Source organism: Podarcis bocagei (assembly GCF_964188305.1).
Source record: "Podarcis bocagei genome assembly, chromosome: 9".
Lineage (NCBI taxonomy): Eukaryota > Metazoa > Chordata > Lepidosauria > Squamata > Lacertidae > Podarcis > Podarcis bocagei.
The window spans coordinates 64,950,809-64,978,534 of NC_138134.1; the positions used below are offsets into that span (position 1 = coordinate 64,950,809).

At 44.7% G+C, this 27,726-nt stretch overlaps 2 protein-coding genes across 4 annotated transcripts; both read right to left on the reverse strand.

Moving 5' to 3' along the window:
- Positions 1-1,045: 1,045 nt before the first annotated feature.
- On the reverse strand, positions 1,046-14,895 carry LOC308594969 (uncharacterized protein). Its single transcript, XM_081208538.1, has 6 exons — positions 14,845-14,895; positions 12,825-12,990; positions 9,462-9,532; positions 9,171-9,218; positions 6,188-6,526; positions 1,046-4,300 (listed from the first exon to the last, which is right to left on the reverse strand). The coding sequence occupies exons 3-6, from the start codon at positions 9,522-9,524 to the stop codon at positions 2,387-2,389; spliced, it is 2,364 nt and encodes a 787-aa protein (XP_081064664.1). The 5' UTR covers positions 9,525-9,532; positions 12,825-12,990; positions 14,845-14,895; the 3' UTR covers positions 1,046-2,386.
- Positions 14,896-16,828: 1,933 nt separating this feature from the next.
- LOC308594185 (uncharacterized protein) lies at positions 16,829-27,719 on the reverse strand. 3 transcript variants are annotated; one of them, XM_081207032.1, is made up of 6 exons: positions 27,643-27,719; positions 26,376-26,466; positions 24,944-24,994; positions 19,763-20,599; positions 18,153-18,856; positions 16,829-18,119 (listed from the first exon to the last, which is right to left on the reverse strand). In XM_081207032.1, the coding sequence occupies exons 2-6, from the start codon at positions 26,433-26,435 to the stop codon at positions 17,360-17,362; spliced, it is 2,412 nt and encodes an 803-aa protein (XP_081063158.1). In that variant the 5' UTR covers positions 26,436-26,466; positions 27,643-27,719; the 3' UTR covers positions 16,829-17,359. The 3 variants fall into 3 exon arrangements, with proteins under 3 accessions (XP_081063158.1, XP_081063159.1, XP_081063157.1); XM_081207033.1 differs by having other exon boundaries at positions 16,829-18,035; positions 18,102-18,856; XM_081207031.1 differs by having other exon boundaries at positions 16,829-18,856.
- Between the last annotated feature and the right edge of the window lie 7 nt (positions 27,720-27,726).

The following is a 27,726-nucleotide window of genomic DNA, read 5'->3' on the forward strand; positions in this document are numbered from 1 at the left end:
ATGCCTGCTGGCCCCAAATATTGTATGTTTATATTGAGAGGGTTTAGCTTTTGGGGAGGTTGTTTGGTGGGAGGGGTGTGTGTTGTTTGTTGTCTTTTATCTCCACCTACAAACTTGTCACACTCCTGCTTCTGTTCTCTGACACCTGCACCCAACAGGCAACATAACAAAACCATTCAGCAGAGATGTATTAAACCAGGTATAACTAATTTTTCTTTTACATTTTAAAGTTCTTTATTAGTAAATACAGAGTTGTGTTGTTGTTTTTTTAACTTAGGACCACTTGTATAAAAAAGGGATTAGAAAATAGCCCACAACATTTTCCCAATACAGCTATACATTTATTACAAAATATTACATACATCCTGTATTAATTATACCTCCGAGGCTGTGTGAACAGCTTATGTGCACAGGCAGGTGGCAAATATCTGCTTTGCTTTCTATCTGTGCAGTTGCTACAGTTAACAGACGTCTTTTCATTACCACACAGGTGCGTACTGGAGCTGGCTACTATATATTTGGAATCAGTGTTTGCCCTAGGCTGCGCATGGCTGTGATCTTTTTCTTTTGTACAAACAATGGAAAATAGGTCCTCCTTTAGATCTCTCATCCCTCAAGAACCAGTCTTGTATTTGGGGTGCTTCAGTTATTCAAATGAAAGTTAGGGATGGGTGTGTGTGAAGCCTTTTTGTATGTGAGCAACTTTGCTGCGTAGAAAGACCAGCTCCCTCTTTGTCCTCTTTAAAAATGAGGCTGCATTGGCATCAAGGAAATAAACAGTCATGCATGCATTCACCACATTTAAATAGTGGAAGGAGCAATCATGCTATAAGGCAGAGGAGGACCCACCCTCAAAAAAGAAAAGAAAAATAAACTCCACTCTCCAAACAGCAAAAAATAAATGCCCAAGAATGGAGAGAATGAAGTATATTCCTTGTTGTCTCTTCAGTGACGTCACAGGAACTGGCCAATTGATGCCAGTAACAAGGCCCAAGCAGCATGCAGACAAGCAGGGGATTTCACTGCTGTGGGGCAGGGGCTAAAGTAATGAATGGAAGGGACACGATGTAGGGGCTCTTAAAATGTAGGTGAAGTTCATAGTGCAGGTGGTTCCCCAAGTACTTTACTGAAAGGCCTTCTTTTGAATGGAACAGGCATCAGCTGCTACAATGACAACCTGTCCCGGGACTTTTATTTTTCTAATTCTGTGGATTACTGTTTCCAATAAGGCTATGCTGTGGTCTAAACCACTGAGCCTCTTGGGCTTGCCAATCAGAAGGTCGGCAGTTCGAATCTGCGCAACGGGGTGAGCTCCCGTTGCTCTGTCCCAGCTTCTGCCAAACTAGCAGTTTTAAAGCATACCAGTGCAAGTAGATAAATAGGTACTGCTGTGGTGGGAAGGTAAACAGCATTTCCGTGCGCTCTGGCACTCGTCACGGTCCTCCATGCACCAGTAGCGGCTTAGTCATGCTGGCCACATGACCCAGAAAGCTGTCTGTGGAAAAATGCCGGCTCCCTCGGCCTGAAACAAGATGAGTGCCACACCCCATAGTCACCTTTGACTGGACTTAACCTTTACCTTGCAAGACACATACACAACAGCCCCCCCCCCAAATTCAGTGGTAGTGGCAGAAACAGATAGGGGTTTTAAATGTTGTTGAACTCCCATCAGTCCCAGTCGGAATGGCAAATGGGATTATGGGAGTTGTAGGAGAGCAACACGGGGGCAGCCCCAGATTCCCAACCTGTGTGGCAGGCCAGTGCAGAGCTCGTCTGAGGCCTGGAACCTCAGTCTTGTTAGAATAAAGTTATAAACTCAAACAACAATGCAGCTGGTCACTGGAGGCCTGAGGCAAGCCTATTCGGCTGTCCCCACTTCTGCCCTGGACCTGCCCTGTCTCAGGCAAAATTCCTGGTGGCTTCCACTGTTCTGAGGTGTTGTTGAAATATTTTAGTCTCCCTCAGAATTACTTTTTTTTAAAATAATTTTTATTAACCGGCCAATCACATCAAATCAAATTACATCACATAAATTCCGAATTACAAAGCCGAATTTTAAATTTTGTTGAGGGAACCCATATTTCAAGATCCGAAGGAATTACTCAGGTGTTTTACCTGAGGAGGAACCTCAACATTTGCTTTGACTTGTGCTTTAGTTAGAATTCTGTGTTAACTTGGTAATGTGTCAAACCTCACATGGTTTGTTCTGCTAATCTTACTCCACAGATAGGATCCATCTCGAATTTCACTTTAACTGAAATTCAGCGGTGACTCTAATTTCCTGTTATCAATATTCACATTGCTAAAAAATGATAAAATAAATTAAAAGATGAGATCACATCTTGACCTCGAAATATTACGTAGTGTTGGGTTTGTTTTTAATGCTTTAATACCCATCCTGGCAATCGTTATCATCATAATCGCTAAAAGGCTTATTATGATAAATGTCAAGCATTAACTTTCGGCTTTCTAGCTCCATGCTCCTTGACCAGCTGTCGTCTTCTGTACTTTCAGAATTGCTCTTTGTGTCCTCTCTGGATTGGCTGGATTCCCCTTCTATAGAACGACTGTTCTCCTCGCCTTTGGATTCACTGCTTTCTGTTGATCTGCTCTGCTGGCCTTGCCATTCTTCGGACTGGAGAGCATTCGAATCGCTGTCTTCACTGCTGGCACTGTCTTGGGAATCTTTGCTGCTCTCAGACGACGCACTTTGAGACAACCTGCTGTCACCCTGGCTGGATTCATCTGTGTCCTCGGATGATTCTTCACTCTCTTTTGTAGATGTGCTCTTCTCACCTGATCTGCTGTGTTGTCTCTTAAACTCCCTGGATTCACTGCCCCTCGGTGGCACTTTTCCTACTTCTTCAGTAGAGTCACTCTCCTGCTCTTTAGATCTGCTAACACTGGCTTCATCTGATCTGTCGCTTATCTCTACAGATTTTTTCAAAGTCTTCTCATAGGAGTCCCTGCTGTCTTCAGTGGATTCACTCTTTACGTCTTCTGCAGATGCAGTGTTGTCATCCTCTCTAGACTGACTGTTCTCATCCTCTCTAGACTGACTAGCCCTGAGTTCTCTGGACTGGCTATCTGCATCTTCCCTGGACTGGCTGTGCACATCTTCCCTTGAGCGGCTGGGTGCATCTTCCCTAGATTGACTGTGCACATCTTCCCTGGACTGGCTGTGCCTGACTTCCCTGGAGCGGCCGTGTGCATCTTCCCTGGATTGACTGTGAGAATCTTCTCTGGAGTGACTGTGCTCGGCTTCCCTGGAGTGGCTGTGCACATCTTCCCTGGAGTGGCTATGCTTGGCTTCACTGGATCGGCTGTGCACATCTTCCCTGGAGCGGCTGCGTGCATCTTCCCTGGATTGACTGTGCGCATCTTCCCTGGAGCGGCTGTGCGCATCTTCCCTGGAGTGGCTGTGCACATCTTCCCTGGATCGGCTGTGCACATCTTCCCTGGACCGGCTGTCAAAGGTCTCTTTGGACTGACTGTGGCTGTGCCCTCTGGATGAAGGCTTTACAGCCTCTCTGGAATGACTGGTTGCATGCTCTCTGGATCTACTGGGAACATTTTCTGTTGATTGACTAATGTCTTCTACAGACTGGCTTTCTTCTTTGGAATCAGCATCCTCCTCCTGCAGGGACTTTTCCTCTTCGGGGCTGTGATCTTCATCTGAATCAGCATCAACATAATGGTATACTTTCCTGGCAAACTGTTCCACTGATTTGCTGTGATGTTTGGCTTTTCTCTGCCCGTTTTCTCTGCTGCTTTCCTGGCTGCTTTCTTTTGAATGAACATCTCCGTGAAGCATGTGAGAATCACTGTCATGGCTCTCAAAGATGTTTGGGTCATCACCTTGCATTTCTTTGTCATCAAAATCATACCTATCCTCTTGGCTGCTGCTGTAACTATCACTTGCTTGATTTTTGCTGTAATCAGTAATGTGGTTATTCTCTTTTTCAAGGTCTCTGCTCTCGCTACTGCTGCTGCTGCTGCTGCTACTGCTGCCATCATGGCGTTGGCCGATAGCATTGTCACCATCTTGCTCCCCGTTGGTCACCCACATTTGCTGATCATTTCCTTTGTTTGGAGTGACAGTCTGCCCATGAGTGCCTTCCTCATTATGTCCATCATCACCACTGGGACCCTCATCATTGGTCAGATCACTTCCTCCTTTCCCCATGAAAGTATACAAGACTTGATCAGGGGAATAAAGCATGCCATCGTTTTCAACATCAAACTGTTCTTTGGATTTTCTGATATCGCTGTGGTCTTTGTGAACCTCATTTTGATCCTCCTATAAAAGACAACAAATGGGAAGGGGGACAAAACTTTATTATTTCACGTTGTTTTTAGAGTTTCATAGGCCAAGTGGCACTCTTGCTTCTACCCCAACAAGCAGCTATTGTGCCAAAAGCAAGGTGGTTCTTTTACAATGAGATTCAGAAGCAAGACATCTGAAGGCAGCCTTGTTTAGGGAAGCTTTTAATGTTTAATAGATTATTTTATTTTACTATTCTGTTGGAAGCTGCCCAGAGTGGCTGGGGAAACACAGCCAGATGGGTGGGGTATAATTATTATTATTATTATTATTATTATTATTATTATACAAAATACACAAGCGAGAGAGAAGATTAAAGGTTTTATTCTAAAACAGCAAGCAATCTATTCATACCAAGCAAGCACTTCAATTTGCCACTTGGAAGACCTCAAGAACCGGAGAAGTGATTCCCCCAGCCTCAGTTTGCACAGCCCTGCGGCCGATCAGTCTATGCACATGCTTCAGAGAAACTCTGCCCAAACCGCCAGATTTTATAGACAACCTGTGTAGTTTTCAAGACTGGCTACATGCAGATCCTCCATTCGCCACCCGCTCTCAAGACCTCACTTTCTCAAAACATGTTGAACATGAGAGAAGGCACCAAGTACTATCCTTCCAAACTGATAAGGTAGCTGGCGCGGGGGGGGGGGTAGCGCTTCACCTCCTCCCAATGTTCTCAAAACATTCATATCACAAAATAACGATGAGAAGCCAAAATACATTCCATCAAAAAAACTCAACAAGAGAGATGGAGGAGGAAGGAACAGAGGTGGGAAGGGCTCCATGTCAGACCCCTAACTCCTCAATACATTTTGTCTTCTGGATGCATTTCTCATTCTGCACCACAACATAGCGTTTTGCTGCTGTATCTATCAAAATGTTACAACTGAGTGAAAATAGCCTCCTAAAATTCTCAACTCTATACTTTCAGGCAGTGAAATTGGGAGCAGGGTAAGACTGTGCAGCTCAGCTGACCTCCATCCAGGTGAGTTGCTGCAGTATACCAGGAATGGGCAGGAGATGGCAGTTGCAAGGTTGGCGCAGTGCAAATACAGCAGAGCAGTCAATCTGGCGTTCCTGCTGGCGTGTTTTCACCATGCCAACCACACCATTGCCATGCTGCTTTCTGTCTAAGTGTGCTGCTGTGACTCAGCCAGATAGAGGTCAAGGCTGGGTGGGGAAAGTAGCTGTCAGTATGTAGGGGAGGGGAGGGGAGGGGAGAAAGAAAGGGTAGGAGAAAAAGAAAGGTAAGGCGTAAGAAGCTAAAGAGGAAAAATGAGGCAGGAACATCACCGGGGAGTGAATCAGTGAAGCGGGAGCTGTGATCAAACATTATATGCAGGCAAGGGAGTTTGGAGTTAAGTGCTGAAGCCTAAGCTTCAAGGGACAGCAGAGGATCTGGGAGCAGGAAGAGAGTGGGTTGCAGTGGGAACATCACCTTGCTGTACCACATAGGCAGCACCAATTCACCAAAAAGAACTCCATCAAAAAGGAAGACAGAAATGTTGGTACATTGTATAGGAAAGGATTGTGGAAGAATGGGGTACAGTGCTGGTCCAGGGGTGGGGCTAACAGCACAACCCCACCCCTTGTTGTATGTAGGGCTGCCCTTCATGCAAATAGTACATGAAGAGGTCTCCTTTTAATCCAACATTCAGAAGGAGTGGAATTCAGAGCAGCATAGACCACAAGAATAATGCAAGAACGGAGATCCTTTCAAAACTACAGTGAATGATCTGTGATGACTTTATGAACATTCATATTACTGAATTGAGGTGACTAAACTTTTAGCTGCTTATGATGGGGAAATAATTCTGGCCACTTCAATTCAAAGGTTTATACGGTAACCTTTTGAATACCTACCAGAGATGTTCCATCAGCAGATTGATCATCAGAACTGTCCCCATGGTCATGGTTGTCATCTGCCCATTTCCTCTGAACTGTCTGGTGGTGGACTCTGAAATAATTGCCGTCATCATTGTCCCGAGTGATCCATTCATGGTCATCTTCTGAGGAGCTCTCCAGGCTTCCACTGGAAACTTTCCTGATGAAGTTCTTGCCTTCACTGCTCTCATGGCTAGTGCTCACACGTTCACTGACATCTTTCCTTCTGTTTTCCATGCTTGTGCTTAGCCTGCTCTCTTCATCACTAACATCTGTGGAATCAGCTACCTCATTCAAGCTTCCTTCAATTGCTGTAGCCTGTACAAAAGATGGACATTAAGGAATGCCTTGTTGCAGTTTTGTTGTTGCTTCTGTTCTTATGCATTTGTATTATAGTAAATGTCAAAAATAGTGTGGTTCTTATCACATAGGACTATATCAGCCACCCCTAACGCTCCAGCTGTTTCATCCTACAACTCACATCATCCCTAATCATTGGCCATGGTGGCTAGGCTAATGAAAGTTGAAGGCCAACAGCATTTGGAGGGGCACATGTGCACAGGTGTATTTCTAACAAATTTTGTTTGTTTGTGTGACCTATTCCTTTGCTGGGCATTAGGTAAAGTGGGGCAACTCCTGGGATTTTCTGCCTCAGGTACCAGAATAACTTGGATGTCCTTGGGTACTTTGGGAGGAACCACTATTTGCTTATCTGCCTCAGGCAGCAGAATGTATTGAGCCTTTGCCTCAGAAGACCTAAGTGAAAGCTGCTCCCCAGCAACTGGTAGCAAAGGAAGACTTGCTTTTATCAAGCGCTGAGTTCCAGCTTGCCTCAGTGGTTATCAGTGGGCTGTGTGACAGACAACAAAAGGCAACATTTGGGAAAACCAAAGAGGAGGGCAAGAAATCTGCCCAAAAATCTGCTCCGACCACAACCCTGTGAAGATGGAAATGAAATCAATACTGAATGGCTCCTTCAGATGGAGGATGAACGACGCCTTGTTCAGAGACTCAGAAGTTATCAAGAAGGCCCAAAAAACTATAAAAGACTATTTTGAGATAAACTTGAAGACTACAGTGGAAAAAAGAATAATCTGGGACGCAAGCAAAGCTGTGATGAGAGGGTTTTTGATACAACAAAATTCAATAAAAAGGAAAACCCAAAATGAGAAAAAGGAGAAGATCTTGGAGAAAATAAGAGAAGGGGAGAAAAAACTTAGAGTCAAACCAAAATCCCAAGAGATCTTGAGAGAAATTAAGTTACACCAAGTACAATTTATGAAATTGATAAATCAGGACATTGAATGGAAAGTTAAACAGATGAGACAAAAAACCTTCGAATCAGCTAATAAATGTGGAAAGCTGCTAGCATGGCAGTTGAAGAAGAGACAAAAATTAAATACTGTCACTAATCTCAAAGTGGATGGAAAGAACATTCAGAAACCACAGGAGATTAGAAGCTGCTTCCAGAAATATTTTAAAAAACTATATACACAAGGGCCGCAGATGGAATCGAAAATTGATCAATTTATGATCACCAATGGATTACAAAAAAATTCTCAAGAAAACAAAGCTTTATTGAACTTTGAAATATCTGAACAAGAGGTAGAAGGCGCGATTCAAAATATGCAACTGGGCAAATCTGGGACTAACCTGATGGACTAACCTCCAAGTATTATAAAACTTTGAAAGACTATTTAATTCAACCTTTGAAGGAGGTTTGTAATGAAATCATGGAAGGGAAAAAGGCACCTGAGACGTGGAAAGAAGCGTACATCACACTTATACCGAAAACTGAGTCTGAAAAGACACAACTTAAGAACTATCGCCCCATATCCCTACTTAATGTGGATTACAAAATTTTTGCAGATATTTTGGCCAGAAGATTGAAAAAAGTTTTGGCAGAAGTGATACATAAAGACCAGGCTGGCTTTCTTCCTGGAAGACACTTATCGGACTACACGAGGAATATTATTAATATTCTAGAGAAGCTGCAGGTGAACATTAACACAAAAGCAGTTTTAATTTTTGTGGATGCGGAGAAAGCCTTTGACAATATCTCTTGGAGTTTTATGAAGAAAAATCTTCAGGGGATGGGGGTTGGACAGAATTTTGAAAATGGTATAGGTGCGATATACTCTGAACAAAAAGCCAAATTGATAGTAAACAATATGGTTACAGAAGAGTTCAGAATAGAGAAAGGGACACGACAAGGTTGCCCAATTTCCCCATTGCTTTTTATTTCAGTCCTGGAAGTTTTGCTAAACATGATCAGAAGGGACCATTTGATTCAGGGTATCCAGGTCGGAGTTAAACAATACAAACTTAAAGCTTTTGCAGAAATATTGTAAAATTTTTGAATGTTGAGGACATTGAAATGAATTGCAGGGGCTTTAGCAACAAAGTAAAATGTAAGATGGGGTTAATAACAGATAAATCAATAGGATATGAATTTGCTGAATTAATTTTTAAAAGGGATACAAGAACGGGAGACGTGAGGAAGTCGGGAAAATAAGTTAATTGAAGATGAGAAATTAAGAAAGAGGGAATTTTTGTTTTTTGTTATTATATGTGCTTTTATCTTTTTTTTCTTTTGATGTGTTCAATGTTTGTATTTTTGTATTGTATTGTTTTTTGTGATTTTGTATTTTCTTTGTCTTGGTATATTTTCTTGAATGTTTTTCTATTGTGAAAACTTAATAAAATAATTATATATATAAAAAAGAGGAGGGCAAGAAATGCTGACTAAATAATTCTAGTGTAGCAGATGGCCAGGTGATTTCATCCAAAGCACAACTTAAAATCTGAGGGAATTGGTTTTTTGGTTGGTTGTGTTGCACTCAATGTAACTTGATGATCTCAAGTGGTACTAGGGAGAGTTCTTTCCTGTTTCTGACTTCTAAAATAATTTTGTAGCAGAATTCATCATTTGATGAAAGAGGAAGCACAATGACCTGCTTACCCAATGTTCCTCAGAGCTCCTGTGATGTGCACCTAGGTGTCTGGATACCTGGATATATTAAAAGAAGAAAAACATGAATGAATGAATGAATGAATGAATGAATGAATGAATGAATGAATGCTGTAGCTGTTAGAGAAATTATTCAGAAGAAAGTCAGCACAAAGGACACAAGCCAGTTGAAGTTACATGTTTTATATCCTACTGATTTCAGCGGGTGAGCTGAGGACATACTTAAAACCAAACATGTTTAAAATGTCAGGGTTGCAATGCATTTTTAAAAAAAATACTTACAGGACGAGCACAGGATAGAGCCCACAGGGAGATAAACAAGAGTGACGTCCTCTTCGTATTCATTTTAGTTTCTGTAACAACATCAAAAACAGTGTAAAAATAGAGAATGAGCAACAAATGCATTGGCCATTTTTAGGTCAGAGATGGTAAAGAGTCCCTCATCACTGCTCCTTTTCACCATGTGGTGCCAAAGTACACACCTGGCTGGTTTATGCAGAAAGACCTAGACCAGGCTTGCTAAGGCTAGTCATTTCTTTTTGCAGGGCAGAATGGCCCACTGCATGTTGCTAGCAAGTGGATTCAGCCCACATGCAGCCAGCTGCCAATTTCATGCCAGCTTAGAGCAACAAATCAGTTTTGCTTGCTAAAGCTATGTATGATGTGCAACTATGCAACGATAGTGGAAAACCAAATTTGCACGTACACTTTATTTTTCCAGGCAATTATTACTTCATGTGTTTTGAGCACACAGGCTGCACCGGGGCCGGCCCACTCGTGAGGCAAAATGAGGCGACGACCTCAGGTGGCAGGATCCACAGGGTCAGCATATCCTGATGTAGATCCTTATCTCCCCCAACCCCCATTCTTGATGTAGATCTTCACTCACCCCTTCTTCTCTGGTAGCGGTAGGGAAGGGGGTGTTGTTTTGCAGTTGGCCTCAGGTGCCAAAATGTATTGGGCTGGCTGTGGTCTGCACTTTAAAGCACACCACGTGGACAAACAAAACCGTGTTTTGATAGAGAGGGCATGCCTGGAACTTTGTTTGCAAAATGCGTCCTCCTGCACGTAAGCTAGTGACTGTGCACAGAATGCTGACTGCCTTTCTGAGAAGTATGTTTTATTGTAAACAGCTTTGGGGATTTTGCAATGAAGCAGCATACAAATTCTGCTGAATAAATAAAACATATAGAGCCATCATTGCTTTGTGTCCCACCGTGCTTTCATAACACTTCAAACGGTACTCCTGAAAAGGCTGAGAGGGAAACAGAGAATCGGGACCCAACACCTGCATTTTGGTATGACTCATAGGTGACTCACTACACCCCGCCCCTAAAAACTACGGAAATAGTATTTAAAGGATTGTTTAATAAATAAATTCCTAACTACGTGAAAGAAACTAGGGTATATCTCACACATCCACATAAGCACTCATAAGAATTAGTGTGCTGTAATGGTTAGAGTATTGGACTTGGGCCTGGGATACCAGGATTCACATTTGCTCACTGGGTGGCATTCGGCCAGTCATTGCCTCTAAGCCTGACCTACCTCACAGGGTGGTGGGGACTGATTTCTTTTTAAAAAACAAATTTTTATTGGTTTTTAAACCAATAAAAGAACCATTAAGCACCATTAAACACTTGTCCAGCAGTGCCTCTAATGATGTTTGCCCTATCCATTGACTTTAGACACAAACTTACACATTCAATCTTCAAACATATTACTTAACATAACTTCTCCACTCAGAATATTGAGCAGCTGGCATAAGAAGGTCCACATTTGGGTCCTTAACATAATTAAAGAAAGGGGTTCCACGTCTCTTGGAAGGTGTCCCTATTTGTTATGCCTTTAATTGCCCTCCTGTCTTTGGTAAGGCACTCAGACATTGCTGGATCCCAGGTATCATTTCCCCATATGTTCCGGGGTATTTCAGTCTTTTGCTGCTGAGCTATTGCTAATTGTGCTGTGGTCAGTCGGAAGGATGCTAGTTCTCTGCGATGCAGTGTGGAGCCCAAGTCTACGTCCAAAGATAAGAGTTGCTAAGGCAGGGTGTTTTGGGGATTAATTGCAGAGAGGGAGAACCATGTCTGAGTGACTTGTAGAAAAGGAAGTACAGTGGTACCTCGGGTTAAGTACTTAATTCGTCCCGGATGTCCGTTCTTAACCTGAAACTGTTATTAACCTGAAGCACCACTTTAGCTAATGGGGCTTCCTGCTACCGCGTCGCAGGTGCACGATTTCTGTTCTCATCCTGAAGCAAAGTTCTTAACCTGAGGTACTATTTCTGGGTTAGCGGAGTCTGTAATCTGAAGCGTATGTAACCTGAAGCGTGTGTAACCCGAGGTACCACTGTACATAAATGAAATAAATAAATAATGTGCCTTCTTTATTTTTAAGTGCTAAGCTTCCCCCCGCCAAAAGAAACGGACAAGAATGATCCTAAGTCGCTTACAACTTGACTTAGTAAATTTCATGATTGAGTTGTATGAAATAAAGGGAGCAAATGCAATTGGTAAAGTAAACCATCCGCCCCCCCACCCCACCCCCGGTCATTCCTTTTCACACAACCACACACAACACCTATGTACAGTTAGATATAGATGCTACCTCCAAGACAACAACATTGAGGAAATGATTGCAGCAGCTCCAGATAAGTGATCACCTGCGCACAGTATTCTCAAAACACATTGGGACTAATGATCCGTGGATGGTGGTCTGTTAGGAGAAGGGGTACTTCCCCAATTTTTTAAACAAGTTGGGGGTGACTGTCTATTATTGGCTCTGACTCCACCTACTGTTGGTCTTCCTGCCTTTTGCCTTACTGGTCCTGATGGGCACCAGTCACTACTGTTAGCGATAAGTGTACATGCACCCTTGCACTGTGGTTTGTAGCTGGCCCTTTCCTTCTTGGTGCGTATGTAGCATATGGATCTCCTATCACAGATTCATCATCATCACTACAGCTGGAACTTTTGTATCGCCTGATAAACATGGAAGCACAATCCTTTGGAATGGTGACACCATGCTGAGATTCATGAAATGATTAGATAAGAAGTGATGAGATATCAAGAGATGATGCATAAAAATCAGCCCTAAGCCCTGTTCAACCAGGGGGGCCACACATATTTCAACAATAAATAATGGAAACCAGGTACGTATTATTAGCAAACATGGCGTTAATATTACAGAATTACAGAATAGTAGCATTGGAAGAAACACCAAGGGTCATCTAGTCCAGTGCAGGGATCCTGCTCATAGCTATCCTTGGGCAGGGTTGAACCACCAACCTTCTGGTTAACAGCAAGACACACAGAACTTGTATTTTGGAGGCAAAGTTTGTAGGCAAGATTCTCCCAATTTATTGTTTTGTCTCCACATGCATCCAAATTTGCATTTTATAAAACACTCATTTCCATTGTTCAATGAGTATCAAAATGATTTAAAGACCCTTTTTGCATAAAACTCACAAACATCAGATAATGAGAACAGGGACTTAGCATTTTCCTTCTTCATAATTCATTAATGCTTCTTCATTAATCTCCCACATCTTTAAGACTTCTCATTAATACAGTTCCAGCAGCTGCCCCCTGTGCTGGCTTTAACTCTTAACAGCATCAGAACAAGGAAAATAATTTAAGATTTTACCTTTGTGTCTGTCTCAATGAGGTTGCTCCAGGGTTTCCTTTTTCAAAATTTGCTCCCCAAAGCACATCAGTTTGGGATCCAATTCTTGAACACCAGTTTTTGACATCTTCTATGACGGTGCACAAATTTAAACTCTGCTTCAGCTACAAAAGGACCAATCAGCAGCCTTGAGGAAGAGAGTGATGTCATAAGGTGTCATCAGGCTTCCAGACCGCCCCCGCTTCCCTTCTGCCTCCAAATGGACGTTTTCCCTAAAAATAAGCTGTGGTTCTCAAAATGACTAGACCAGTTTGCATTTAATGAGGGATCTTGCTAAGGGTTCATTTGGATTTCTAAATTTATGCCACTTCTCATGCCTGCAGGTTTTGAGTGTAAACAATTGCAGTGTCACCCACATTTATACCCAAAGTGCTGTCATCCCCAGTCGCATTCACTTCCTGCTAATATATGTATTATACCAGTAGACAGTTTGTACCGAAGTGCTTCCGAGAACCGTCTTTAGCATAAAAAGATCTGTGGGCTACCATATCTTCTCGCCTTACAGCCACCATGTGGGAGGATGCTTAGAACAGCTGCAACACTGAAATGAAACTGCTGAATTTGCCCTTTGCAGCTGTGATACAACCAATTGGCATGCTACCGATGCCAAGGTTTGCACCCAGCTAGGATTTTCTTTAGCATGTCTGCTGTGACAGTTTAGGCAGTGGAAGAGGCAAGCCATTTTTCAGACTCAGCTTAAAATTTCAAACTGAAAAGTGGGTTGCCTCTTCAGTGTGCGGTAGACACAGGGCTGGATTAAACCCTGTGGAGGCCCCCAGGAAGTCAAAATTGGGGTGGGGCTGAGGCCTCACAAGAGCGACAACAAGCAATATTTCTGCTTCTACTCAGCTACTTGCGAATATTCTACTAGGATCCGGAGTTGACAGGAACTTGCGACACGCTAACTGACAGAAAGCTTTATGAGGTTTCTGGTTCATGCACTCTAGTGGGATAACATTGAACTAAGAAAGCTTGATTGTAATTTTCTTTCAAGGTCAAATCAATATTATTTCGATGCGTTGTCACAGGCGCCCTACCTGAATAGGTAGCTATTATAGTCTTTCTTTAGTCCTTTTCTTAATATTTAGGCTGTGTTACTATATGCCTGAACATTTTGCTTGCCCTTTTCTCAATTTTTCCCAGGTCTACTGTGTCCTTTTAGAGGTGAAGCAACCAGAACTGTACACAGTATTCCAAGTGCTGTATCCTCCAGGTCGGCAGTTTGAATCCCCATGACAGAGTGAGCTCCCGTTGCTCTGTCCCAGCTTCTGCCAACCTAGCAGTTTGAAAGCACACCAGTGCCAGTAGATAAATAGGTACCTGTGGTGGGAAGGTAAATGGCGTTTCCATGCTCTCTGGTTTCTGTCATGCTGTCCAGTTGCACCAGAAGTGGTTTAGTCATGCTGGCCACATGACCCAGAAAGCTGAATGTGGACAAATGCTGGCTGCCTTGGCCTGAAAGCGAGATGAGCGGCGCAACCCCATAGTCGCCTTTGACTGGACCTAACCATCCAAGGTTCCTTTACCTTTATATTTTTATTCTCCAGTGATTATATTCTGTTGGTAGCTGCACAGAGTGGCTGGGGCAACCCGATGGGCAAGGTAAAAGTTACAAATTATTATTATTATTATTATTATTATTATTATTATTATTATTATTCGGTCACATCATAGATGTGTATAGTGGCATTATATAGAGGTAGTTTTCTTTGCGTGTTCTGCTGTGAATTGATCCTCCCAAATTAATGGGCTGATCTGAGTGTAAGTTTCCACCGGATCACAGATTAACATGGAAATGGGCCGGAACTGACTTGGACATGAAATCATGTGAAAGCAACACAGACCAGAAATAATACTGTCTATCCCTATGAAGAGGTGCTGGGGAAACATACACCAATGACTGCGCCCAGCTTGGACCTAAATAAAACCTTGCCACATCCTGTTAGTGAGACATGAGGGACTGGAGGCAGAGAAAGCTTACCCAAGCAGAAGAAAATCCATGACAGCAACTACAGCTTCCCCACTTCCTCACACTCAGCTCAGCCATTTCCTCGTGACACCCACAAGGAATGTTAGGAATAGCTGCCAGGAAGGGCTTCTCCAAGCTTGCCTGAGAAACCAAGCCTTATATAAATTGCTAAGAAGAAGTGCTTAAGAACACAAAAACTTCACAAACTTGTTTCTAGCATAAAGGGGGCATATACATTGCTTCCAAGTGGGACTTCCACCTGAGGCTCTGGGAGTGGCCAAATCTATCCATTGTTATTGTTCCAGACTTAAATGTAGACCTCCACACTTCCATGTCACTTTGCGATCATCGTTTGAAAGCCCTCGTAAAAATCCGTCAGGATCCGGGTGCAAATTTCTCCCTTACACAGATTTGTATGCAATGTTGCCTACGATACACATTTTGCAAAGCAATTCCCCAGAGTATAAAATATTTTGCATGTCATTCTCACTCATTACATGCACGTTTTACCCCGATACATGGATTTTTACCACCATTACTTGTCTTGAGAACTGCATTGCAAAACTTGGAGGGAAACTGGTGCATCCCTACATCCCAGACCTTGCAGCTGCCCTGCCCCATCCCCATCCTGGACAACAGACTCACAAGACCACATGAGTCACAACTGCATGAATGGCATCAACCAGACACCTTGGAGAGCCACTGCCAATCAGAGCAGACAGTACTGGTGCTAAGTGGACAAGTAGCCTGGCAGTTGACGACCCAAGATCTCATTTTGAATTTTGTAATACACAGAACTGTTTTGAACTGAGGAATGAAGGGGGGTTTCTTTGGAAAGCACTGCTGGTGTGCTTGATTCTGCAGGTCCGCAATACCTGCTCAACCTGTCCATTTGTATATACAGTGGTACCTCGGGTTAAGTACTTAATTCGTTCCGGAGGTCTGTTCTTAACCTGAAACTGTTCTTAACCTGAAGCACCCCTTTAGCTAATGGGACCTTCTGCTGCTGCCACGCTGCTGGAGCACGATTTCTGTTCTCATCCTGAAGCAAAGTTCTTAACCTGAGGTACTATTTCTGGGTTAGCGGAGTCTGTAACCTGAAGTGTATGTAACTTGAAGCATATGTAACCTGAGGTACCTCTGTAAATCTACTCTATCTTTCAAAGGGAAGCAGAGCTATCCCTCCTGACCAGGGCTCAGGAAAAGAGGAACGTGAAACAATATATCTTTGACATACTTTGGAAAGTTCAGGAAATGTAAAAAAATCCCCTAGCCACCAACACACCAGTAGTGGTAGGTTCAGTTACTTACATACAAACCCCTAAATAACTCTGAACCAGCTTACCTGGGGGGCGGGGTGAATCTTCCTACAGACAGCATATGAAACCTGTTTAATTTTGCCATTGCCTGATGATTATTGGCCTGTGGTAGCATGGAAGCGGGCTTTTTCATTGGTGGTGCCTGTGTTGTGGAATGCCTTCTCTGCTGAAATATTAGATGTCCTATCAACATTGGCATTCCACCGGCTCTTTAGGAAGTATTCCCTTGAGTTGAACTTGTGATTTTATTGTTTTAACTGATTTTTAAATGTATATTAATGTTATTGGATTGATTTCCTGTTTGTGAACACGTTAAAAGCCAGTTGGGCATGTAAGTGGCCTATAAGTTAAATAACAATAACTCTTGTTGTTCTTGTTCAGTTGTGGCGCTCACTGAAATGTGGCTGTACAAGGCTGCAAATTTCCTGCGACCAAATGATGTTTATATCAAGTAGTATATTTACTCATGTACAATTGTAAATAGGAACTCAACCACTGGATTCAAGACAAAACACAATTGCCTCCTGCACAGTCTTAAATTGATGTGGCTCAATAGCATCCCTTTCTCTGATTTCCTTTTGAAACAGAGAGTAAAAGCTGGGTGGGCCATTCCCAAGAAAAATACATGAAACAACATGAAAAATAATAATTTATTTTACAGTTTACACACAGGGCACATTTATAATCTTCTAAGAACCATGATATTGAACAAGTAAACCAAGAAAAACGGGCCAGGTGGTGTTTACCAGGAATTCTATTTGCAATGTTTCATTCACACATGCAAGTCAGGATGCTGCAGCCAAGTAATGAATAACACTTATAAGAACCAACCCTGGAGGTCTTTGATGAATGAACATGTGTATCAGAACCTGGGCTTTTATTTATATTGCACCTGTTTACCAACAATTGAATACCCATTGTGCAAAGGCATATAATTTATTGCAAACAAAACCGCAGCACTCAAAAATGTATAAACACAGCATTTTTGATCCCCTGCGACTATAAGGACTGGGGCAGCTTTCCTGCTAATGCGTCCCCAATTCAGCCTTGACCCTGATCCTAATCACACTTATACAGAGATCTTGTGGTGGTAACTTCCTGACAAATGTGTTTCGGCCTGTTGGCTTGGCTTCTGTGTCGTTGTCCAGTCTTCCTCTGCCATCATGAGCGCTCCCATTGCCGTAATTTGATCCTTCCTCAACCTTGTGTTAATAATCACTGGTTAGGTCGTTGCTCTGACTGCCTTCACTTATGGATTCACTCTCAGTGTCTCCACCTTCTGACTGAGCATCACTGTCACTCTCCTCGCTTGCTACAGATTCATCGTCACTTGCCATTTCCGCTGTATCTGAAGCACCGTCGCTGGCAGCACCATTTTCCGCACTCAGAGGTGCACTCTCACTATCGCCGTCAGGTTGGTTTGCCGAATCGCTCTCACTTTCACTGCCCGTTAACTCACCACCGTCCTCGCTATCAGTGTCTGACTGGCTGCCATTTTCACTGCTCCCTGCTTGACTGCTACTTTCGCTGGTGTCCGATGGACCACTGCTGTCACTCTCGCTACTGCTCTCGGATGTGGAGTCACTCTCACTGCTGCTATCAGATTCGCTGTCGTCCTCACTGCTGCTTTCACTCTCACTGCTGCTATCAGATTCGCTTTCACTGCTACTGCTCTCACTGCTGCTGCTGCTGCTCTCACTGCTGCTGCTACTGCTGCTGCTGGACTTCTCACTCTCACTGCTACTCTCACTGCTGGATTTCTCACTCTCACTGCTACTTTCACTGCTGGATTTCTCACTCTCACTGCTACTCTCACTGCTGGATTTCTCACTCTCACTGCTGGATTTCTCACTCTCACTGCTGGAATTCTCACTCTCACTGCTACTCTCACTGCTGGAATTCTCGCTCTCACTGCTACTCTCACTCTCACTGCTACTCTCACTGCTGGACTTCTCACTCTCACTGCTACTCTCACTCTCACTGCTACTCTCACTGCTGGACTTCTCACTCTCACTGCTACTCTCACTCTCACTGCTGGACTTCTCACTCTCACTGCTACTCTCACTCCCACTGCTGCTGTCACCCCCACTGCTGCTATCAGACTCACTCTCACTGCTGCTTTCGTCAGCCTTGCCATCACTTTCGCTGCTACTGTCAGACCCACTCTCGCTGCTGCTCTCAGACTCACTTTCTCCATTGCTTTCCGACTCGCTCCCACTGCTGCTATCAGATTGACCTTGGCTGCTGTCTGGATGGCTGTCACTGTCGCCGCTGTCTGACTGATCGTCACCCTCGCTGCTCTCCGGTTGACTGTCTTCGCCGTTGCTCTCGGCCTGCTCGCTGCTCTCGTTCTCACTGGCACTTTCTTCCTCTTCTCCATGAGACTCGTCTTCTGAGTCCTCCCCATCGCTTGCCTCACTTGACGCTTCTTGCTGGCTGCCTTCAGACTCGGGGCTTTCGTCCGGCTCGTCCCCTTGCATGAGTTCAGAACTCAAACTAGAAACGCTATTGCTCTCGGCTTCGCTGGTGTCCTCGTGGTCACTGGCATCCTCTAGGTGACCTTCACTGGCGTCCTGAGAGCTGCTTGCATTGGGAAGCCCATCCATGGCCTCTCTGTTGTCAGGGGTCCCATCCCTGCCAGTATCATTCACATTGCTGCCATCTGCGTGGTTCACAACTGATCCGTTACTGCTACCGCCAGCGCCCTGGAGACCAAAAGGAAAGGAGAATGCAAGCAAATCCCAAATGAAATCATTCAGTTAGCAATTCCATGAATGGATTTTAAACTGCAGGCAGATGGGGGGCCCTGGTGTAGATTGAAGGGGCTTGAACCCTTTGCCCCCCACTGGAGCCCAACTCCAGACGGGGCCCATGCACTTGCTGTTTGCAATTGAGGGAGGGAAGCTCTCATTAGAGTACAGAGGTATCTCGGGTTACATACCCTTCAGGTTACATATGCTTCAGGTTACAGACTCCGCTAACCCAGAAATAGTACCTCGGGTTAAGAACTTTGCTTCAGGATGAGAACAGAAATTGTGCTCCGCCAGCGCAGCAGCAGCAGGAGGCCCCATTAGCTAAAGTGGTGCTTCAGGTTAAGAACAGTTTCAGGTTAATAACGGACCTCTGGAAGGAATTAAGTGCTTAACCCGAGGTACCACTGTAAATGGGAGCTTTTGCTGCAGTGCAGGTAGCGTGATCTGGATCAGGACCCACAACCGAAGGCAAAGGGGCTTAAAGCCCCACAACAACCCTTCCAGATGGGAAGGGAGATGTGCCTTCATTTTTTGTTTTGTTTTTGTTTTGTAGTGAACAATTGTCCACTAGGAGAATGGCATCTGAGAAGAGGGTTGTGCTAAAATGGTATAAAGTAGCAATTCCAAGCAGAGAAGCAGCTGCTGGGAGGCAGTGCTAAACTCTTCCCCCGGCTCCAACTTTTGGTTCCTGCAACCCCTCCCTCAAGCTGCTCTACTGCTCTACTTATTTCTAGTCTCAGAGTGCAGAAATGAGAGGGGTGGCAGGAGCAAAGGCAGGGCTTGGCAGAATAGTTCAGCGGCCTCCTCCCACCTGCTCCTTCTCTACTTGACATTGCCCCATCATGAGTCCCAACTCACCGTAGCAACACCCTCTGAGTCTAGAGTGTTATTCTGTTTCTTTTTGAGGCACAGCTCCACAGTTCCGTTGGTTGCAGCATCTCCACCAACATCTCTGTCATTGTCGCAAGTCTGATTGCTATGCTTCCCTCTCTCATTTCCCCCCAGAGCTGTCGTGTCTTCGTCACGTCCATCCCCCCAGCCATCGCTAGAACCTTCTTCACTTGGATCTCCGCCATTACCACTGCCAGCTTCATTAACATCCGCCCAGTGAATGCTTTCTCCATGGACCATATTTGTCATAGATGCCCTTGTTATGTTTCCTTCAGGTGCAGCATTTGCATATCCACCTCCACCTGCACCATTTAGGCCTTGGATGTTGTTACTCTGGTCTCCTGGGGTGCCACCATATCCTTCTGCAACCATGTTACCAATGTGGTTTTCCTTTCCATCGTCATTTTGAGTGACTGTCGAAAGGTCTGTTTGGATGGTATAATCAACACTCCCATCTCCAGTCCTGCGACTGGCATCACTTGAGTTTCCACCTTCCAAGTTACCCCTAAGGATTCCCTCTCCAGTAACATCCCTTTCTCTATTTCCATTTGTTGTGGCATGACTAGGGATGCTCTCAGGTCTTCTGCCAACATTTCCGAGAGCATTCACTAAATCATCAGCTCCATTGATTATATCTCTTTGTGTGGCAGATTCGATTCTTTCACATTCTTCATGGCCAACATCTCCTCTGTTGATGCAGCCAGTGGTATTTCCAATGGTATTTCCATTGTTTCCACTTTCATAAAATCCCTCGTCATTCTCTGCACCGTCGTGTTTGCTGGTATGGCCCACGTTTGATACATCCTATGGAGAGAGAAACATAATCAGGAAGCAGTAACTGAGCAGAAATGAAAAGGGAACATAGGGACCTGTCTTACACTGAGTCAAGTCATAGGTCCTCCTAGCTCAATGTTGTCTCCGCTAGCAGAAATGTTAGAAACAGAGATATGAAAGCTAGGAGCTAAAGTGCACCTTAAACCCAGGTTATGGGCACAACAGCAAAATGTCTAGGCACACTGTTTTATAACAAGAATACAAAACTGAAAGTGAATGAACTGCAGCTAAAATCTTACGTTCACCAGAAGACTGCAAAACACAAAGCCATGCTTCCCTTGCCCACCTCCCTAATATTCTTAAGAGGGTCTCTTCTCCAGTCTTCAGAGAGTGGCTAGAAGTGGGGAGACAGAAAAAGGTCCTCCTTTCCTTCCACTCTGCAGACAAGCCCTGGATTCTTCTTACGCCCCCTTTCTTTCATATAAATATATCTTTCTGGCAACAGAATCAACACATATTTAGGGCCTATACAACTGATGGCAGAGGCACCCACCTTGAGTGTCCAGTTCACAAACCTTACTGTATTTTTCAGTGTATAAGACGGGCTTTAGATCTATTGGAAGTCTAGAGGAAAGGAATTTCTCCTCCCACACTCTCAGTACCCGCAGTGGCAGTTTTAATGTGAAATCTTAGGTGCAGTACTGCACCCAAATCTCAGAAACTGCTTGTGTTTATGAAATTCCCTGTAGCAAAACGCGCCGAGAACAATATGTTAGTTTCTGTTTGCCACTGAGCAGCTGCTTAGAGTCACAAGGCTCTGTTTACATTCCAGAAACAGTCCAAGCTATTGGAAGTCTCACGGGAGAAGGGAGACGGATGTGACGTACTGGTTTCTCTGTTCCTTTGTTCCTTTGTTTCAGTTGCTCTCTGCTCTCACAGAGAGAGGATGTATTTTTGTCTGCGTAGTAAGAAATAAAGCATAGTGATGTAGCCATAAATCTCATCACTTCTGCTGCTTTGAAACTCTGCTGAATGGGGGAACGTGCCTTGGAGCCTTATCAGAGGCTCAGGTCGTTAATTATTCGTCGGAGGGCGATTCCGAAGGACTCGGCCGGACGGTGAGCTTTATCAGCTTGGCCGAGTGGAGATTCCGGCACAATAGGAGTTTCAAACAGTGATTGGCAGTGGCCCTCCAGAGTTTCACTGGACATTGCTAGTCCTACCTGGAGATGTGGTCCGTGGCAGTCATGTGACAGGAGGGCTTGAGCCCACAGAGGGCCCAGAAAGATGTCAAACAGTTCCTGGAGGTAATGGGGTTGAGGGGGAAGGGAAACGTATCCTAAAAGGCTTTCCTGAATAACATCGCTGTGATGGCCTGGGAATCTGATTCAGAAGCTGAACCTGAGGAGTCCCAGCCTGCACAGGAGTCCCCGCCTCCAGGGCCGGCTGAGCCGGGGCAGGGGCTTGAACCTGAAGGGCCCTCACCTGTGCCGGATCCTCAGGAGCAGACACCAGCTGAATCCGCTCTGGCTCCCGAGGTGATTGAGGACCCATTGCCTGCAGGTGCTCCTCTCCCAGCCCTGTCAGGGGAAGGTGAGGTTGCCTCTGGGTCCAGTTACCCTCCAGCCTCTCCGGAGCTGCAGAGGCTCAGGGCAGAGAGGCGGAGGGAACTGGTTTCTCCCAGGAGGAGTGCTCACCTTAAGGCCAGGAGAGGCGAGTCACCTGTGGGCCGGGACCGCCCCTGGCCTCAGAGGAAATAAAGGCCAGTCAGCCCAGTCCCAGGTTGGGGGAAGCAACATTGTTGGTAACCTGTTCCTGCCAGCATCCTGTCCTGCTCTTCCAAAGTTCCTGACCATGCCCGGCTCCGCTTTGCCCTTGACGGACAGCCTCCATACCCTCGACTTAGGACTGGACTCAGACCACGCCGCACGGTAACCCCCCCTCCCCGGGACCAGCACAAGATGCCAGGGTTGAACCATAGACCTTCTGCTTACAAAGCAGCTGTCCTACCACAGAGCGGCAACCCTTGCTCAAAGAAAAGTGGGAAGACTCCAAGCAAGAACCATGCAATACTCAGCTGAAGGCTGGCTTTGTGTTACTGAGACTATGTGGGAAAGAATTGACATTGCACCATGCGGTGGCAGTCATAATGTGGTCCGTGGCAGTCATTGAGCCCGCAGAGGGCCCAGAGAGATGTCAAACAATTCCTGGAGGCAATGGGAGTGAGGGGGAAGGGAAACGTATCCTAAAAGGCTTTCCTGGATAAAATCACTTTCAATGAGAGAGGGCTTGTTGGAGTTGCCCAGGGATAAAATTCCATATTGAAGGTGCCACGGTGGAAAGGGTCTCACAAACGGAGACTGGAACCTAAGACGGTGATCTTAAATCAATGCAAATAAATAGGTCTCTTTGGGGGTATTTCCTCTACATGCCACTTCAGGGAGCCTTCTCTACCTGTGTAGGTCCCTCGTGTGGTTTAGAATCCTGACCTTCCAGGGTTCTAAATTGTGGGGATCTGCCACAAGCAGGGAATCCTCCCCACGGCAGAAAGTTCAGCCCCCAATACATGGAGGGGCAATACAGCTGTCAACAGTGATGCTCTGAGGGGGTGTGGCTAGGGAGGGCCCTCCCCTTCTTCTTGAATAAGCCTAGCACATGGGTAGGCAAGCTAAGGCCCGGGGGCCAGATCCAGCCCAATCACCTTCTAAATCGGGCCCGCGGATGGTCCGGGAATCAGCATGTTTTTACATGAATAGAATGTGTGCTTTTATTTAAAATGCATCTCTGGGTTATTTGTGGGGCATAGGAATTCATTCTTTTCCCCCCCTCAAAATATAGTCCGACCCCCCCCCCCCACAAGGTCTGAGGGACAGTGGACCGGCCCCCTGCTGAAAAAGTTTGCTGACCCCCTGGGCTAGCATGTCTTTAAACGCTTTTCAGGGTGCCAACCAGTTTTCAAATTGCAGGATGGCCAGAGGTGATCTAACCCTCTTAGCTATCATTTTCAGAAAGCTACAGAGGAGGAATTGGTTGCCTAAATTTGGGGGAGATGGGTTTGTGGTCTTCTGTCCATAATCCAATTGCTCTTTCAATTCCTTTTTTAAGAAAACACCAAAACCTGTCTATCTGTCACATTCTATTACCCATTCCTATAACTTTTCAAGCAACATATTTGTCAATGCATTTTCAAAAAAAACCTTTTCTAACACATTTTTTTTTAATATTCTGCTAGAGGTCACTCCCCGGTGACCAGAAATAAAAGAAGTTGACACGTTTTGCTTGACTGCTGTTGATCTTGCTTAGCCTTAATTGACGGCGACAATGGCAGGTGGGTGGGCTGTTTTCAAGGCTTCAGGCCACATGCTGGCACCTGTGACAAGAGCTAAAACGGGAGCTTAATTTGGCACAGACAGGAAAACCGCTGTTCTTTAAATATTAGTTTTTCAGGAAGTGCCAAGTTAGGCCTGGGCGGAATGTCAGATTTCAAAGGAGTGCAGGATCAAAACGACACGGTTGGGTGTAAAGATAGCATCACCTGATCATCTTGTTTATTTCACTGAGGAATAGCTGCCATTATTAGGCTGCATACACAGTATAACATTTAAAGCACTGTTATAATACTTGGACAATCATGGTTTCCCTCTTTCTAGGGAACCCTTCCCCGTTTTGCCTCTGGCACTGCCCAACACTGGTATGTAAGAAGGAATTGTGGTCCTCAGACTTAAAATATGTTCCAAATGTTCACCACTCCATCTTAATCTGCAACAAACCAGCCAGAGTATTGTGGGAGCACAGTAGGGTCGCATCCTCACCATGCATTTAAAGCACTGTTATATTGCTTAAACAGTCATGGCTTCACCCCAAGGAATTCTGGGAGATGCAGTTTGTTAAGGGTGCTACAAGTTGTTAGAGGATATCTGTTCCCTTCACAGAGCTACAATGTTCAGAGTAACCCAGAACCAGCCCAATACATTTTGGCACCTGAGGCAAATCACAAAATGGTGCCTTAATCCCCCCCCTCCCCACCTCCAGTGCATGAGTGAAGATCTACATCAGGAACAAGGGAGGAAGGAATAAAGAGCTACATCAGGATCAGCTGTTCCTGTGGATTCTGCCGCCAGAGGCGGTTGCCTCACCTTGCCTCATGGGTGGGTCAGCCCTGGAGTAACTCTCTGCCCAGGCTATACCTTATGTGCTGTGTTGCATTTGGAATGAGAGAGTTGGGCTCCCCATTTGCTCATAGTAGGGGCCAATATGGTTAAGCCCTTACTAGGAGCAGTGGATCTTGAATACATGTCAAAGGAAATCTGAAATCTGATTCAACTTTGCAGAATCAAATCATATAGCCAAGAAATTTCGCAAAGATGAACTCACCTGATTTCTCCCGATGCTACTGTTGTTGTCCCTTGGCTCACTCTGCGAGAGCTTTTAAATCAGAAAACAAAGTTGAAAAGGCAATCGAAGCTCACTTTTAAAAATTAACCAACAGAGAATATCAAGATTGGTGGTTTTTTTGGTCTGATGTGTAGTGGGAATTTATGTAACAACACAGAAAATTCTGCAAAAGGGGGGCAGGGAAAGATTTAAACTAATGAGGCTATGGAAAAAGGACCAATTTAATTTGAGAATTTCCCACAAAAAATAATTTGCATTTGTAATTTGAGTCAATTCTCTCCTTAACAAATTATAAAATAGTCCAGTAGCACCTTAGAGACCAACTAAGTTTGTACTGGGTATAAGCTTTCATGTGCAGACACACTTCTTCAGATACACGAAAGCTTATACAGTGGTACCTCTGGTTACGAACGCTTCGGGTAACGAACTCCGCTAACCCAGAAGTAGCTGCTCCTGGTTGCAAACTTTGCCCCAGGATGCGAACGGAAATTGTGCACCCGAAGCACGCATACAGTGGGAGGCACCAATAGAGAAAGCACGCCTCAGGATAAGAACGGTTTCAGCTTAAGAACGGACCTCCGGAATGAAATAAGTTCGTAACCACTTTACCCAGTACAAACTTAGTTGGTCTCTAAGGTGCTACTGGACTATTTTTTAATTTTTTATTTCGACTCCATCAGACCAACACGGCTACCTACCTCTCCTTAACACATGCTTCATAAGGGCTGCTGCTGCTGCTCAGCAGAGAGGGCTTCCTCTTTTAAATTGTTTTTAAATTTAATATCCTTTGAAATTCTTTTTTTACTGTTTCAAAGGTTTTTCAGTGGCTGTAAGGGCACTTGGTGGGATGTGCCTGGGAGGAGAGCTGTGGGGGAGAGCAGGGGGAGGCCCAATTACAGCGGTTCTGGGTAGGGGGAGGTATGGCTTGGGAGGAGGGGCAGTTAGGGACATGTGACCCAGGCAGTTAGTGACTGTGCCAGCCCCTCCTCTGTCCTAGGGAATTGAGGTTATCATATCAGCAAGCCCTCAAGTCTGCGACTGCTGCTGTTGAATGCCAGGCTGGTGGCTTTTTGCACATGCTTTGTGAGCCCTACTGCAGCGTGAGAAAGTTTCTAGACCACAGCGTGCCTTGCGTGTGCAGAGTTGCACGTGCAGAGTTCTGGCCTGTTGCCGCGTTAATGACGCCGCTGCTCAGACCCCACGCTGGAATCTTCCACGCATGTTTCTCAAGCAATTCCACGCACTGTTCACCTGTCTTTAAGTACAATGTGCCCTGTGAGTTCTTCTGCCCAACAACCGTTGCTTTCATGTAAGAATATATTCCTTTCCATCTCTGCATGCGCCCATTTGACGGCTAATTCGTGCCCGTGGACATGTCTGACATATACACAAGCCATTAAGAAGAACTTACTGGGGCTGCCCAGGCTACGGCAACAATGCAAAGAAACACAATTGTTCTCTTCATCTTCATCGGCAGGCACAGCCTGACCTTACAAATGGGGCTGCAAATAAACAGATCATTCAGTGAATTATAAATCCAAGCACACATTGCTACATGTACCATGGCGTATGCACTGTTTAGTGTATTGTTCAGGTGTAATTTAATTATCTTCAATTTTCTCTTTCTTTCTTTCTTTCTTTCTTTCTTTCTTTCTTTCTTTCTTTCTAGGATGTAGTAGTTTCAATGTCAGATGAGGACCTTGAGACCAGAGCTCCAGCCCTCGTTTAGCCCAGAATTTCACTGGGGAGTTGCCCACATTGCAACTTAATATGGATTTGGAGCTTATACATTGCTTCCTCCAAAGAATCCCAGTAACTGTCGTTTGCCTCTCATAGAGCTATAATTCCCAGCACCCTTAACAAACGACAGTTCCCTGGATTCTTTGGGTGAAGTAATGTGCTTTAATGTGCTTTGCAAGTGCTTCAAATGTAAGGTCTGTATGCAACCAGTGAGGAGGAGGAGGAGGAGAATAAACTCTCCTGCTTGCATTGTTGGTCTATTAGCTCCACCGCTGCTCCAAACAAGACTAGAATGATTTCCTGCATTGCACTTACAAAGCTTTGTGGCACAGGCTAGCCTTTTCTAAGCAATTATAATTCGAGAAACTTCCTCTGTTGTAATTCAAGGCTCTCATATGCAAGAAAACATCAATGCAAACATCAATGCAAGTGTTTTCTACTTTTTCTTTTCACATGCACATGGACTGGAGAAGATGAAAGATCTGGAATATTTCCCTAAGATATGTGTATGTGGGGGGAGAATATTAATATATATTAGGAATTTTACATTCAAACTGTAATCTATTTCTTGAAACCCCTTTGGAAACCCAGGGCTTTTTTCCCCCAGCCAGAACTTGCCAGAACTCAGTTCCAACACTTCTCAGGTGGGCACCATTGGCATTCTAAGAGAACAAGTGAGGCATTCATGGTGAGTTATCTTTTCCTAGAAAGATAACACTGAGTAGACCAGCTGAATAAGAAAATGATTCCTGCTCCCTCCTAAATCATCTCACACTTCCACCATCTGGGTGATTCCGAGCAATGTTTCATCTTATAGTTTGATTCAGATTAGGCAATAGTCTACAAAGCCTTATGCTACAATGAATCTGTTAAGCCCGATCGCAGCTCAAGACATTTTTAAATAGCAAAACTAACCAGCTGACACAGTGAGTTCTTACCTTGACCTCCAAGACAGACACTATCTTCTAGACCTCGAATCCACCTCACCGACTCTGGACGAAGCTTTGCCCCTCACCTTTGAA